General features: G+C 38.0%; 1 protein-coding gene across 1 annotated transcript in view; it reads left to right on the forward strand.

Moving 5' to 3' along the window:
- The first annotated feature begins 8,586 nt into the window (after positions 1 to 8,586).
- HCN1 (hyperpolarization activated cyclic nucleotide gated potassium channel 1) overlaps positions 8,587 to 15,665 on the forward strand; it is a 539,218-nt gene continuing 532,139 nt past the window's right edge. The window contains exon 1 of the mRNA XM_043977644.1: positions 8,587 to 9,519. Within this exon, the coding sequence (XP_043833579.1) occupies positions 9,086 to 9,519 (434 nt within the window). The 5' untranslated portion in view covers positions 8,587 to 9,085. The remainder of the gene's footprint in view (positions 9,520 to 15,665) is intronic.

Consider the following 15,665-nt stretch of genomic DNA (forward strand, 5'->3'; position numbering starts at 1 on the left):
CTAGATTCTTTTTCTGGTCATGGCTTTCAGGCAGTCCAATGATTCTCAAATTGTCTCTCCTCAATCTGTTTTCCAGATCAGTTGTCTTTCCAATGAGGTATTTCACATTTTCTTCTATTTTTTCATTCTTTTTATTCTGCTTGACTGATTCCTGGTGTCTCATGGATTCTTTATCTTCCAACTGTCCAATTTTAATTTTTAAGGCATTGTTTTCTTCAGTGAGATTATGCACCTTTTTTTCCATTTGGCCAAATGAATTTTTTAAGGCATTGTTTTCTTCAGTGAGATTATGCACCTTTCTTTACATTTGGCCAGATGAATTTTTTAAGGCATTGTTTTCTTCAGTGAAATTATGCACCTTTTTTTCCATTTGGCCAGATGAATTTTTTAAGGAATGGTTTTCTGCGTCAATCTTTGTGCTTCCTTTTCTAAGCTGCTGATTCTCTTTTCAAAGTTTTCTTGTTTTGCTTTCATTTCTCTCCCCATTTTTCTTCTACCTCTCTCAATTGATTTTTAAAATCCTTTTTGAGCTCTTCCAGGATGGCTTTTTGTTCTTGAGACCAATTCGCCTTCCCTCGTGAGGCTTCACATGTAGGCAATTTGAAGGTATTGTCCTCATCTGAGTTTGTGTTTGCTTCTTCCCTATTGATAAAGAAGCTCTCAATGGAGAGGGCTCTTTTTTGCTTCTTACTCATTATTGCAACTTATTTATTTATTTTTTAAGTTGATGTCTGCTCTGGGGGCACCAGGGTCCCTGTTTTGGGCTTCTTGTGCAGGTGTATAGGTGCTGTGTGACCGGCTTTTTACTCTGAGGCCTTTATAGTGCGTGCAGTTCACCCCCCTGCACTTCCTGTCTGAGCGCACTATGTCAGTGTGTCTGGTCACGCCTGTCCTGTTCGTGGCCCTCCAGCTGGCAACTTGCTCTCTTGACTGGTGCAGGTAGGTTTTTCCACTGTTATTCTTGGCCACCAGATTTTTGAGCCAGGTTCCAGGGGCCTCAGTTGTTCCGCTGTGGCCCACAGCTTCCTGCTGACTTGCCCCGACCCCCTCAGTGCTGGGCTGCTGCCCTGCTCTGCGCCTCCCCTTTGCCCAAGTCAGACCGAACTTTTCCTGAAGTCTTCTAAATTATCTCTGGTTGGAAGACTGCATCTCTCTGTCTCTTTGCAGGTTCTGTAGTTTCAGAATCCAGAGGCTTGATTTAATGTTCTTTTTGAGGGAACAGAAGGAGAGCTCAGGCAGCTTTCTGATTCCTCTCCACCATCTTGGCTCCGCCCTGGAAGGTATTTTTAAAAGGCATATGATTCAGGGCAGCTAGGTGGCCCAGTGGATGGAGAACCAGCCCTGGATTCAAGAGGACCTGAGTTAAAATATGGCCTCAGACCTTTGATACTTCCTAGCTGTGTGACCCTGGGCAAGTCACTTAACCCCAATTGCCTCACCAAAAATAAACAAACAAAGGCAAATGATTCCATTCTATAAAGAAAAGCATAAGACAGCTGCCATTTATAGAAATGACAGGATCAATAGCAAACAACACATGAAGCTATCTCTCTTATCTTCATTTTTAAAGAATATACTTTGTAAAGATAAGCCTTATATGTTATTATGTTATAATAAAGTTCTAAAAGTTTTTAATTACCACAAAATGTATCCAGTGAATGATTACAAAGATGTTAATGTTTCTGGACAAATAACCTCAATGCCAAATGTACATTTACCTAAAAGCCTATTTTATGCAGAAATCACACAAGGCAAATGCTCACATGAAGGTCAGAAGAAGTGGTAGAACACTCTTAAGGCCTCTCTGAAGAACTTTAGTATGGATTCTAAGATATGGGAGACATGGTCATAGGACCTCTCAGCATGACATGACCACATCAAAGAAGGAGCTATGTTCATGAACAAAGCAGAATCGCAGTAGCACAAAGGAAATGTGAGATGCAGAAATTTAGAGACATCTCCATCCCAGATGTTCAGATGGACTATTTGTGCCTGATCTTTGGTAAAGCCTTCCAAGCTTGAACTGATCAGCCACAGTCAGACACATTGTACCTTGACCCCAACATCATGATGCCATTGGTCCTTTTTGAGTATGAAGGATGAACAATGACAAAGATGATGAAAATAAAGAAGTGTCTGGGGAAAATTGCATAGAGCATCATTCTTACAAGGCCGCTGCTCCTGCCAGCAAAGTAAGTTATTCCTTGCATATGCTATGGAAAATCAACTCATGTCATGGAAATCTCTTTACTAACTCAATTCTCTTGACTTTGGCACTATTCTTATACTGGCATAACTATACCCAGGGAGCCAGCTTATAAGGCAGAAGTATCTGTCTAACCTTTAAATATCTATTCATGAACATTGGTCATTGGCACAGACTTCTGTGGAATAACATGAAACTTCTCCACTGAAGTTTTAGGAGAAAAATAAGTCAAAAATATTTATTGGCTCTATGATATAAATGAGGCCTTTCTTCATGCATAAGCTCTTTTATTTCAATGTAAGGGAATGAGAACATTGACTTTATGAAAACACATAAAATTTTATTGTTATATTAAAGAAGCATGATCTTCACACCCTCTTCTCACTTAAATGCTATTTAATGACACTATTAGCTCAGTCATTTCCGTCCTTACTTAATAATTTTTTTAAACATAAACTTGTGATTCCATAATACAGAATTTCCATTGAAAATTTAGACAGATAATTTCTTAAAAATTTAAAGCACCAGATATATGTCATTTGCTTCACATATTGCTAGATCCTACTTAAGACTTCATGCAATTCTTTTCAAAATAAGCATTGATTAATAATCATTTTGTCACAGATTTAGAGGGGGAATAGATGATCTAATTCATCCCTTTACTTGATAGATGAGGAAGTTGAGTCTTAGAGAAATTAACTTATTGCCCAAGATCACAAAGGTAATAGAGAGCCTGAATTCACACCTATATCTTCTGATGTCAAGTGCAGTATTCTTTCCAAGTTCTAGTCCTAACTGTTTCTTAAGGTTTTGGGCCATTAAAGAAATTATTTAATCTCTTTGAGCCTCAGTTTCCTCATCTATAAACTGAGGATAATGACATTTGAAATACCTGACCTATAGGGTTATATTGAAGATCAAATTAGGTAATATGTATTAAAATATGTATACATATAAATTACTCCATATATACTCCATTGTTATTATTTTATTGCCAAAACATAATCAATCATCTTTTCCTAAATTCATTGAAGCTTATGTCTGTTTTGTATTTGTCTATATACCCCACACCTGCTGCACATAGTAGTAGCCACTTCATAGTGCTTGCTTATCAATTGTAAATTTCTCTTTTCAGAGATAACAGATACTTTGATCGTGATTTTTTGTCCTAGAACAAGGAGGGTTAAGTGACTTGCCCAGGATCACACAGCTAGTAAATGTCAAGTGTCTGAGGTCTGATTTGAATTCAGGTCCTCTTGAATACAGGGCTGGGGCTTTATTCACTATGATCATGATTTTTATCCTAGTTCTATAAATCACATAAAAGGCTCACAGAAACCAGTAAGAAATTTATGAAAAATCTTCAAATACTTTTTTCTTATTAAGAATACTATAGGGGCAGCTAGGTGGTGCAGTGGATAGAGCACCGGCTCTGGAGTCAGGAGTACCTGAGTTCAAATCCGACCTCAGACGATTGACACTTACTAGCTGTGTGACCCTGGGCAGGTCACTTAACCCCAATTGCCTCACCAAAAAAAAAAATACTATTCACAAACAAATAAAAATTTTGTAGATTAGAAAATGAACAAGCTAAAAAAATTGATAAATTCATCAAAAATATCTGTACCAATATTACTTCATTCCAGAGGTAGAGAGACATTGCTGGTTTAGTTCAAGGAATATTCCTTGAATATATGTATCCATAAACATATATACATAGGATAGATAAATCATTTATTAAAGATTCATTGTGTCCTGGGTATTACACTCAGCACTGAGGGGATAGACTATATCTATAATCCAGGACAGCAGTTCTGAAAAATGTAAGCCACTACTAACGAAAGTGACCAGAAGAGGGAGTGTAAGTAGATCAGTGTAAATCCATCACCATTTTTTGAAACAAACACAAAACAACTCAACCTGTGTCTTGCCTCTGAGTCAGAAGAAAGTAAAAATTGACATTGAAGGTGTTACCAATTGTTCATGACTCAGAAAAGGGGAAATATACATATATACTATACATTATAATCCCTTTCAGCAAACTTTGTTGACTCGTTCGTTCACAGTCTGCAAAATTTATAATCCTCTTTTACAAGAGCATGGTACTGTTTTCCTAGCATTTTTGCTAAGATGAAAATCTATTGGGATACCTTTGAAATGACAAGAAAAAGTGGAATTCTCTGGATTTTTATGGTATAGGATCTTTGTAAGGGGCATTTAAGCCCTCAACCATACAATGTTGAAATGAACTACTTCATGTTAAGGCAACTACATACTGTTTTGAAATAATTTAGGGGTACATGGAAGCATCACTTGAAATCAAGTCACACATTTGTTGCTGACTGGTAAACAACACAGTCAGACCAGCAGAACAATCTGGAATACTTTTAGAGTTAAGGCAACAGGTCAAACTTGACCCAAAGAGCCAGAACTTCAAATTGAGTCAGGTTTTTCAAACAGTAATATTTAAAGGATAGTCTATATGAATATACAGATCTCACAGTTATTAACAACAGCCAAACAAACACTACCAACAACATTACATTAACTTTCCAGGGCCATTGTAAGATGAATGAATAAAGCATTTAATAAGCAAGAGCTTAAGATATAAATAGGGGAAAACAAACAAACAAGGTCCTCCCTGCTCTTAAGGAAATAACAGTCTAATTGTTAGAGACAATACTCATAGGGAATGTTAACTGCAAATCATAGGGAAAGACCCCACGGAGTTAGACTTGAGTCAGGAAGGATGGTTTCAAAGCCTGGCTCTAACATTCACTGGTTATGTAACCTAGGACAAGGACAAGTCACTTAACCTCTGACCCTCAGTTTTCTCATCTGTTAAATTAAGATAATACTAACACCTATAATGCTGACTTTACAGGATTATTGGGAGGAACAAATGAGATAATCTACATAAAGTGCTTTGTAAATGTTTGTGTTTATTTAAATCAATCTATCAAAGAATGTTTATGTCAGTCAGTAATTAAACACAAAAGGAAAAAAACAACACTGTTTCTTGACATTAAAGTCATTGTTCTTTAAACTGATGCATTTTACCTAATTTTAATTCCAGAGATTCTGGGAAATATTTACTGGTGAATTATCTTTTAACCCATTGCTCCCCTTTCTTCTCTATATCAACCTTTTTCAAAGGATAAAGAGACTATTTACACATAGTTTCTTACAAATAAACTATCTCTAGCCTTTATTAAGGCTTTTTGAGGGTTCAAATATGTTATATCCCCCATGTCTCTAGGTTTCATTTAGGATTCTTCAGTGAGTTGTCAAACCTCAAGTCTTCCTATCTATCTTTTTGGTCTCATTTCACATATGCTTACGTCTGCATGGAGATTTTATTTTAGATTCATATTAATCTTCTGCTGCTGCCTGAAATGTGATCTTAACCAGAGTATTAAAGGAGACAAGGAACAGTTTAAAAGATGCACAGTCCTTGTATATACTGAAGAGCATACATTACAGCTACTGATATGACATTCTCATGAGATAATACATCAAATTTACAGTTTACAATTGATTTTCTCCAAAGATTCCATGAGTCTGATTCATCTAAAGTGCTGAGAAATTTTGATACCATCTCCAAAGTAAAATGGCACAGCTTTAAAAATGATAGCATTTCCATTTACAAAATGACTTAGAAGAAAACTCTCATATAGTTTATTCTAGTAGAGTTCAATCAATAAGTCTATTATTATTATTGATTATTGATTGAACTCATATTTATATAGTATTTTACCAAGTTTACCAAGCACTTTCCCTTACAACAACTCTATGGGACACATAGGAAGATAATTATAATCTCTATTTTATCTAGGAAAGGGCTGAGATTCTGCTGGTTTATATGATTTACTCAAGGTCATACATCAGTCTACTAAGTAACTAAGGTTAGAACTGTGAGCCATCTGACTAAGCCCAGTACTTTTCTACTTTACCAGGTGTATATCAAAGTGTATTAAAAAAAAAAGGAAAGAAAAGAAAAAAGAAAAGAAGCCATCTGTTAGGAACAAGATGTGGGCTGAGGGGGAGAGTGATAAGTAAGGGTTAATGTAGAGGATGCTTAAAGATAGGGTTGCACTTCATCTACTCTCTGCTCAGAGAATTAAGGGCTCCAATAATTTTAATCTCTAGCCCAATTTGATCCAATTCATATTCTGAACCAAAATCTAGAAGAATCAAATAAATATGACTCCATGTTCTCCTAAGAACCAACCTAGATAAATAACTTTGCTAACATATCAAAATATAGTTTCGTTTTTTAAACTTTTCTCTCCCCTTATCTCTCTTCCTCTCCTCTCCTTTACTCAAGAAACTAAAATTCTTCCTTTTTTCTCCCTTTCTTTGACTCATTCTTTTTCCCATATTCACTTCCACAGAATCTCTTCGCTCCTCAAAAACTTTTGTATTTTGATATTCTACAAAAACCCTACCTATTCAAGTCAGCAACAACAAGTAGCATGGAGAGACTATATCTTTGACCTTTTTGTAAATTAAAGTCAATCTGTATACATATCTTGGTTTTGTTAGCATTTCCATTTGGTTTTGCTAGCATTTCCATTTGGTTTTGCATATTGATAGGAAAAACCAACAAACCAACAAAAACCAACAAAATTTAGATCAGACTTTGGGGGAATAACATTTGCAATGTAGTCTGGCTCAATAAATGAATTTGTGGTATTATGGAGAAATTTCTGAGAACTATTTTGAGTTCTTAGTAGGCAGTTGAGCTGTCATAGTAGATATGTACAGACCTTGAAACTCAGCAAAATTCGAGCCCAAATAACTTCTCAGTCTGGGTATAGACCACACTACTATTAATGTTGACATAAAAATATTCAGCAGCTGTTCAGAAGAAAAGGAACAGCTATTTTAATGAAAATTATATTATAAAAAGTTAATTTAATTGGTGAAGTTTTCCTACATAATTGAAAGATTATTATATTCTTGTCACAATACACACAAAAGGTAATCAAATGTTTTTAACAAAATGCAACCAATCTGCATTAAATTTTAGGATAAGGTCAAGGTTTTTGAAATTGAGGAGGTGAAAGGAGCTTTTCTGTGATAATTTTTGGTTGCATGGGTTGCTAGGGACTCTCCCAAAAAAAGTTGTAAACTAAAGGAAGCTATCTTCGAGTTCTTTCCAGTTTCAGGATCTTGATGTCCTTTATCTGCTCTGTATCTTCCTAGGACCTACTGCTTTGGTAACCCATTGTGCCACACTCTGGACCTTACCCTCCTTTTTGTTCTGCCTTAAAACTTATTTGTTCCAGAGTCATGTACAAACTTGAAGAGTTGACCTTAGAAAATGATCTATTTCAATCTCTGATCCCCTTCAAGCAGCTTTTCTATAGCATCTTTTACAACATGGTTGTCAGGCAACTTTTGACTTAACTAATTGTCAAATTGGGGAAAGGCACACTCACAGCTTTTGCTTCCTGCAGGGTGCAGTGATCTTGATCTAGGTCCAACCTGTCTTTCAATGGGCTAAAATCATAAGGCCTGCTTGCCCAGTGCCAAAAATCATCCTTCTGTGGTTTATATCATGGACTTTTAGTCAATACATCCTGATGGGTTTGATGATGATGACCAAAATAATTTTCCCTTTCCTCTCCAGTGTCCTATGATACATGTTTTGAAAAATCCCATTGGTACTTTTAATGTGCTATATGAATACTTCCTCCCCTCCCTTTCCTTATATGGGTCTTACATCCTGACTGCTTTCTCAGCCATTTTATAAATGTGTGGAAAGAACCTCTATTTCTGAGTGTGGCTTGGGTGAATATTGGCCAGCCAACACATGCCCCTTAGTGTGTCATGGCTTACATAACTCATTTGTAAAGATAGGTCAGTGAAGGATTGGTCTCCACCATCCATTTTTTTTTTCTTTTCCTGGTGGCTATAGAAAAATGGATCCCATTTACTAGTTGCTTTAAGAGAAAAGACCTTTTCTTTGCTTATAAAGACAAGACCCCAGGAACAAGAATAGGAGGAAGTAGAAGGAGGTCAGTTGTCTGTTCCCTGTTACAGGTCCTTAATCTGTAAAACCAGCAGCAGCTGATCACTTAAGGTCATGCAGTGCTAGTTCTTTCACCCTTCTGCGCTCTTCTACTTTCTGTGATAGACTGGGTTGTATCGGCCACACCAACAGCTTCCCTTCCACTCTCTCAAAGCTCCTTCTTACACAAAGTTCCCTTTACACACAGTGTCCCCATCACACACGCCCAGGCTCTTTCTCTAACATTGCTCCAACATTCTACCTTGGACTTCCCAGCCAGCCATACACGCCCTGTGTGTGTGTGTGTGTGTGTGTGTGTGTGTGTGTGTGTGTGTGTGTGTGTCTAGCACAGAAACACACAAGCTCACGGATACGTGCATTGCTCCTCCTGGACCCACTTCTTATTTTCACTCCAACACACAGATACAAACTGTCTCACATCATTGAAAAGGGGGAGGGGGTTATCTTCAAGGACTCCTGAGCTCAATGTCACGCGCGGAAGGAGTCCGGTGAAAGTGTTGAAAGAAGGGAGGGAGCAAAAGAAAGGGAGAGGGCTCTTTTTCACCAGCAGAGGGCAGCAGAAGGGAAGGCAGCGCCGGGTGAGCGAGGCAGCCGAACCAGCAGCCCGAGCGAGGCAGGTTGGAGAGAGGCTAGAGCCTGGGATCTGCTCGGCTCGCTCCATCAGCAGCAGGAGCAGCGGCAGAAACGCCGCGGCGGCGGCGGCGGCGGCGGCGGCGGGAGCCAGTCGGGGAGCCCGAGTGAGCAGGGGCAGCGAGCCTTGGCTCCCTTCTGACTTTGCTTCTTCTGCTTTCCCCTTCGGCGAGCCTGGAGCTCCGCTCCCTCACCGACCACGTCCTCCAAGTATGGAAGGCGCTGGGAAGCCCAACTCCTCGTCCAGCAGCCGGGACGACGGCAATAGCGTCTTTCCTGTAAAGCCCCCCGCCTCAGGGGCTGGTGCCACGGGGGCCACCTCAGAGAAGAACCTGGGCAGCCCCCCGGGGGGCGGCGGCGGAGGCAGCACCAAGGAGCATGGCAACTCAGTGTGCTTCAAGGTGGACGGGGGCAGCGGCGGCGGCGCGGGCGCTGGCGGAGGCGAGGACCCCATGGTGGGCTTCGAGGATGCCGAGGGCCCCCGGCGGCAGTACGGCTTCATGCAAAGGCAGTTCACCTCCATGCTGCAGCCGGGCGTCAACAAATTCTCCCTTCGCATGTTCGGCAGCCAGAAGGCGGTGGAGAAGGAGCAGGAAAGGGTTAAAACTGCAGGTTTCTGGATTATCCACCCTTATAGTGATTTCAGGTGAGGGGGCGGGGGTCTGGTCCTTGCCCCACCTTCCCTCAAATTCACTTCCTTTTCTCTTGGGAGGGAGGTTCCCCCCAACCCCGGGATTGGGCTGGGGGCTGCCGGTGGGGTGGGGTGGCAGTGTCTGCCGCTGCCATGGCTGGGAGTGCCTCACTTCTCTTCAACTACTTTCTAACAAGTCTGGGATAGAACCATTACTTTAATCTTGACCAACTGTTAAGAGAGCGGTCTCCTTCCCTCCGACTTTAGAGGGGGGAGAGACGAAAGCTACCTGCAAATCAGAAAGGGTTCAGTGGAAGCAGGGAAAGTTTTACCTGTAGAAGCTACAAAGTGTAGAACAGGGGGCAGAAAGATGTCCAGGGCATCTAGGATCTCTCAACACCACTCTGCGTCTGGTTGTTTTTGGTATGCTTTCTTCTCTAAGATAAATCGTGATTCTTTTCCCACCTTTCCTGCCCCCCCCACCCCCCACCCCATCCCCACTAGAGAAGGAACATGGGACTAAGAAAGCCATTTGTGTTAGGCTGGGGAAGCTTGGTGATTAGATGAAGGACCTGATACCGTGCCTCTTTAAGTTCTGTCGGTCCATCCTTCATATCGCCTATATGTTTTACATATGTTTATGTGAACAGGGTATCTTACCACAGACTTCCTTTCAGATTGTGTGTGATATGATAAGGGTAAGAAACACTTGGACATTCCCTGGCTTTAGCTTTCTAGAGAATCCAAAATCCAGACCAATGCAGAGCCCCGGGAGGCTCTCAGCCAGAGCGTGACAAGAAGCCTTGGGCTCAGATTAAGTTCCCTAGGCAGGGAAAGGGGGCGTTTCCAAAGTGCCCCTAGTGAGAGAGCAACACCCTTATTTGACCTTGACTACAAATCTGGCTCAACTTAAGAAATCTTGTTCTCTCTTCTCCCCAGGTTACTTAACTTAAAATAAATCTGGGAAAAGAAGGGAGGGAAAGGTGCAGGATGTTAAACTCTCCTGCCAGTGTAGAATTCAAGCAAAGAGCAAGGCTTTCTGGTCTTGGCATTGGAGAAATGTTCTCTTTAGGTCCGTCTGGAGAGTGTGAAACTAAGGTCGTGAAAAAAGATCTTCTCATAAGTGTGCACACACCCAGCAGCCACTTAGATTAGCTTCTGAACGCACTATTGGATTTTCCATTTTTTTTTAACGTAGTTCTTATGTATGTCTGTAGATGAGCTGGAATAGTTCAGATTTTGTCAGTATTTTTTTTTTTAGTAGGCAGATTAAAAACACCTCCACTCAGAGCTGTTGATTGTAAATGTAAACAGTTTGTTTTAATAACTACTTTCTGGAAAGACATGTTATCACGTTGCCCCAGCAGCTTTGTAAGCCTTTAAAAAAGAAGGCCATTTGAGCTATGTGTGAAAAAGAAGAGAAATAATTTTAAATTTGTCTAAAAAGGAGCTGTCCATAGTTCTGAATGTCAGTAGCTGTGGACAATTCGTCGTGCTGCCAAGCACAGCCTTAGGATTGCCCTTGCCTTCTGAGAAATTTGCAGCATCTCATCTTTTATCTATGTATACAGATATGAGCTTGTGTATGTGAATGATTTTCTGGGATTAATTTTGTAAGGACATAGATGAGGTTGTAGAAGGGAATGTGAAGACCTATTAACCTTTATAGTAGAGTTCATTAGTAGTTTGCTTAGAAGGATTCTCACATTGAATAGGCTAAATAATCAAATATGCTTTCCACATCACAGAGATATACTTCTTGAATTAAGCTTGGAAATATCCTTGCCCTAAAGAAAAAGTATTATCATGTTTTATTTCACAAAATGATATTGAAAAAACCCACACCAAAATATCTCCCCTTACATTGAAATGTACATCAATTTTTACGTACATGTGCTTTTAAAAAATGGAAGTTGTACCAATACAGTCTATGTAGCAAGAATAAACATTAGCACTTGGATAATGTGTACATTTATGTACAAATAAGCATGTTAAAGTTTTGAGAGAATAAAACTTTCAAAGTGATAGCATTCTAAGACACAGAAAAGATTGGGAGGTATCTGAAACTGTAAAAGCATTCTAAACTCCTGTGAATGAATGAAATACTTACTTAAAATTTGAGGGTTACAAAAGTTTTTTTTTTATATTGAGATTCCCTTTCCTTTCTAATTTGTTTTGAAATGTCTATCACAATAGGTACCTTTTCAAACACAATGGCAGCAACTTTTACTGAAGTAAGTGAAATAAGATTATGCCTAATATTATAACTTGCTTTCAGACAATCTGCATCTAGCTGTGGAAATAATCAATGTAAGATATTTGGTTAGGTAGTTTTCTCTTGAATAAATGGAAAAGGTTGTCTTTTTTATCGATTTGCATTAAGTCAATGATCATTACTATTAAGATATCAATTGAACATATTTGATATTGAGTTATAATTTGGTTATTAAATAAATAGTAAGAAAAAATAGCTGAGGGTATGGTTATGTGAACAATTATTTATGTTTATTTGAAATATAAACATCACGTTACATTTTACTACATTCTTCCAAAGTACAACTGGCTCCCCTTTTGCTAAATAATGGCAAATAGTTTATTTTTTAATCTCTCCACCCAACTAATAAATGGTTATGATAATACAATAATGTACAATTAATTTTAGAGTGTCTTAGAGCACCAGTTATTTTAAAAAAATTAAAGTTGTATAAGTGCTGAATAAAAGACAAAAGTGTAAAATTGTAATACCTTCTTCTTTCTAGTACTTTATATTCCTTAGTAGTAAATAAAGCTCTTAGGAAAATGCATTGATATGGTTCCTTAAAAGCTTAACTTAATACCATGAATTAATTTAGACAATGAGAATAATGAAATTTAACAAGTCAATTGTCTTGCCAGTGAGGACTGACAAGGCATAAAGAGTATGTGCTTGTATTTTTTTGAGTCCTGTTTAAATGGCAAGGAGAGACCATGACCCTCACTCTTAATGGACATTGCATACTGCTGTGTACCACAGTCCCCTTGTTCTAGGACATGCTGCAGAAAATTAATATGGATATGCTGAAAGAGCTGATGTTGCCCATTTTGATAGAGATTTTTACCATTCATACATATGATGTACTTCCACCTGTGACAAGAGGGGAGGATGTAGCTGTGCAATACTGTTAAGTGGGAGTAGCTAGTTCATTTACTCTACAGCTGTAGAATCTGAGAGTGCAAATGCTATGTCTGACAGGAGAGCCTTTCCAAAATAAAAGTAGGGCAGAAGAGGCTCTACTTTTCCCTCTATAAATATCAGATAAATGATGCTAGCACCACCCATCCCCTTCCCCTCTAACTGAAAGAGAAGATGTAGATGAGGCTGCTATGATGATAACTAGATAAAAACTCAAAAATCTATCCAATATCTTAATGTTTTATTTACAAGAAACGGACAGCTGATTAATCAGCTGAAATAGCCATTTTGTAGCTGTTTTTGTACAATAGGTTATGGTGTGTTTTAAGTTCTTGAATCTCACCAATCCTGAATTGTTATGACAGATACTCTGACATTTCAAATGGATTACAATATTTAAATAAATAAATTTGTTTTTGACCATTGCTAATTCTCTGGTGACTCTGTGATGGCCACTATTTCTGGGATCTCCATTACTTTATTAGATAGTGCATAGATATTTTTAATTAAAAATCTTTTGAATTATATCATGCTAACAAATTCTGTTCTGATAAGGTAGGTGGACTGATGCCTTACCTTCTTAATTCCTTCCAGTGCCTTTCATTAACTAGTGTGAACTCTGGTGTGAAAAGCTCATTTGTGTACTACATAAACACTCCAGAGGCCATGATTCACTTCCTGATGCATGTTGCCTCCATTTCTGGCACTCTGATTCTGTATTGTATCACAGCCAATCCTGTGTTGATGCTGGAATTCTCCATCACTGGTGTGTACATCAGGGAAGGGAAGTTCCACCTACATTACGCATTTCAGCCATAAAGGGACCTTTTTTTTCCAGGAGCCTCTCACAAGAAAACAATTAAACCTTCTGGGGTTTAAGGTCTAATTAGCCAACTGTTATATTGTCTTTGCACTGAATGTACACTGTCAATTCTCTGGAATACTTCCTTTCATTTTCTCACCATCCAGCTTGGAATACTGAGTGTGGAAGCCAGAACAAGTTTTTGTCTTCCCAGGATTTGAATATTCCTACTCATAATTTAAGCAACTGTTTTAGTCATTGAATCTATTGGCAGCATAAGAAAAAATAATGGATTATGTACTTAGCTCAATTAAACTAAAATGCTCAGTGGAGGATATAGGGTTTATATTGGTTCATAGTTAACAGACTGTTATAGTGAATTTCAAGGATATTCTATACTAGTTAAAACTCTTAAATGGAATAAATCCTATCTCTGTAATTATACCAAATGATAAAGTAAAGTGACAGTTTATTTTTGTTTTAAAAGTACTTTCAAAATATCTTTTTTTCCTGATCAAATTTTTCACCAACAGGTGTCTCTTTTTTAAAAAATGGGGATAATTGGTTAAAATACATACTTATCACAAGGTTACATTTAAAAGGTAGAAATTTTTATATTTAAAATTTTGTTGCAAGTACTAAAAGTTTAAAATAATCCCTCATGTTTTGGTAGAAAGCATTTTATAGATATTTACTTGATTACTATAATCAAGAGCACTTAAAAATTATTTAGGCCAAGGGTTCTTATTCTGGAGTCAGTGAACTTAAAAAAAATTAGTATCTTTATCTTAATACAACTGATTTTCTTTGTAACACTACATGTTTTATTTTATGCATTTAAAACATTATTCTGAAAAAGACAGATCTCACCAGACTGTCAAAAAGGCCCATAACTCAAGAACGGCTAAGAACTCTTAATCTGTTTCAACCTCTTCACTGTATAGGTTGAAGAAACTGAAATTTAGACAGGTGAAGTGTATTGGCATAATTAGAAAAATTCCTCTGCCAATGTTCTGTTTCATTAGCATGAAAATCCTTCTGACTTTTCTAGTACTTAGAAATAAGAACTATTGCTACTATTAAGTTTGGCAAACGGAGGCATTTATAGTAAACTAGATTATGTCAGATTATTAACAAGAGAGAGGAAAAAGAGAGAGAGAGAGAGGCAGACAGAGACAGAGACAAAGAGAGACAGAAACAGACACAGAGAGAAACAGAAAGAGACAGAGAGAGATGGAGAGAGAGATACACAGAGAGACTGAACAGGGTTTATAGCATTCATTCTTGTTTTATATTCTGGAGTAAATAAATGACAACATATGACTTAGGTGGATACCATATATTTAATGAGCACATTGAAGGATAATGAGAGAAAAATTGCATATGCTAAGAAACTAAATTATTTCCAGTTGCACTAGACACTTGAGTTCCACTTCTAAAAATAAATTTCTTTGTGGAGACAATTTGGTTCATAGCCTACCATTAGGTGTTCAGAGATTCAGATAAAATTTTTCATTTTCCCATTTACACTCTGGGAGCCTCTGCCTTGTTCTATGCAAAACTTCCTAGGCCCTGAAATTCATTCAATTATTTTCTCCTTCTATTTGTGCTACCTGTAAAAATATTCTAGTACTTTCAAGGGAACTCTTTGTAATTATCTAATGTTGTTGTAGTTCAGGCATATATCTAAAAATGACACCCAGATGAAGGGTGGATTAACACAGTCAAAGCAAAGAAGGTTGAATTGTTATCTGATTAATTTGGGCAACAGGAAGAACAACAAAAAGAGCTAGACTATTCTGTTCAGATTCACTAGGTTGTTATTCCATATTTTTTCAAACATACTGTCTTATAAATTGATCACTTCACAGGCTTGTAGGCTCATACATTTAGAACCGTGAGGGATATTAAAGGTCACCAAGTCCAACCATCTCATTTTAGAGATGAGGAAACTGAGGCCCAGCCCAGAGAGGATTTGACTTGCCCAGGTTCATACACGTAGTAGGAATGTGATGTAGGATTTAAATTGAACTGTCTTTTGTAAATTAGTTTATCAAAATTATGAAAACTGTATGCACTATGTGTATATACACAAATTGTTAGCTTATGCAGATCTGACATTAGTAATATTGTACAAATTTTGACTTTAAAGTAGTGAGACTCTTTGACACATATGATTACTAGTCT

The sequence above is a fragment of the Dromiciops gliroides genome, chromosome 1 (assembly GCF_019393635.1).
Source record: "Dromiciops gliroides isolate mDroGli1 chromosome 1, mDroGli1.pri, whole genome shotgun sequence".
Lineage (NCBI taxonomy): Eukaryota > Metazoa > Chordata > Mammalia > Microbiotheria > Microbiotheriidae > Dromiciops > Dromiciops gliroides.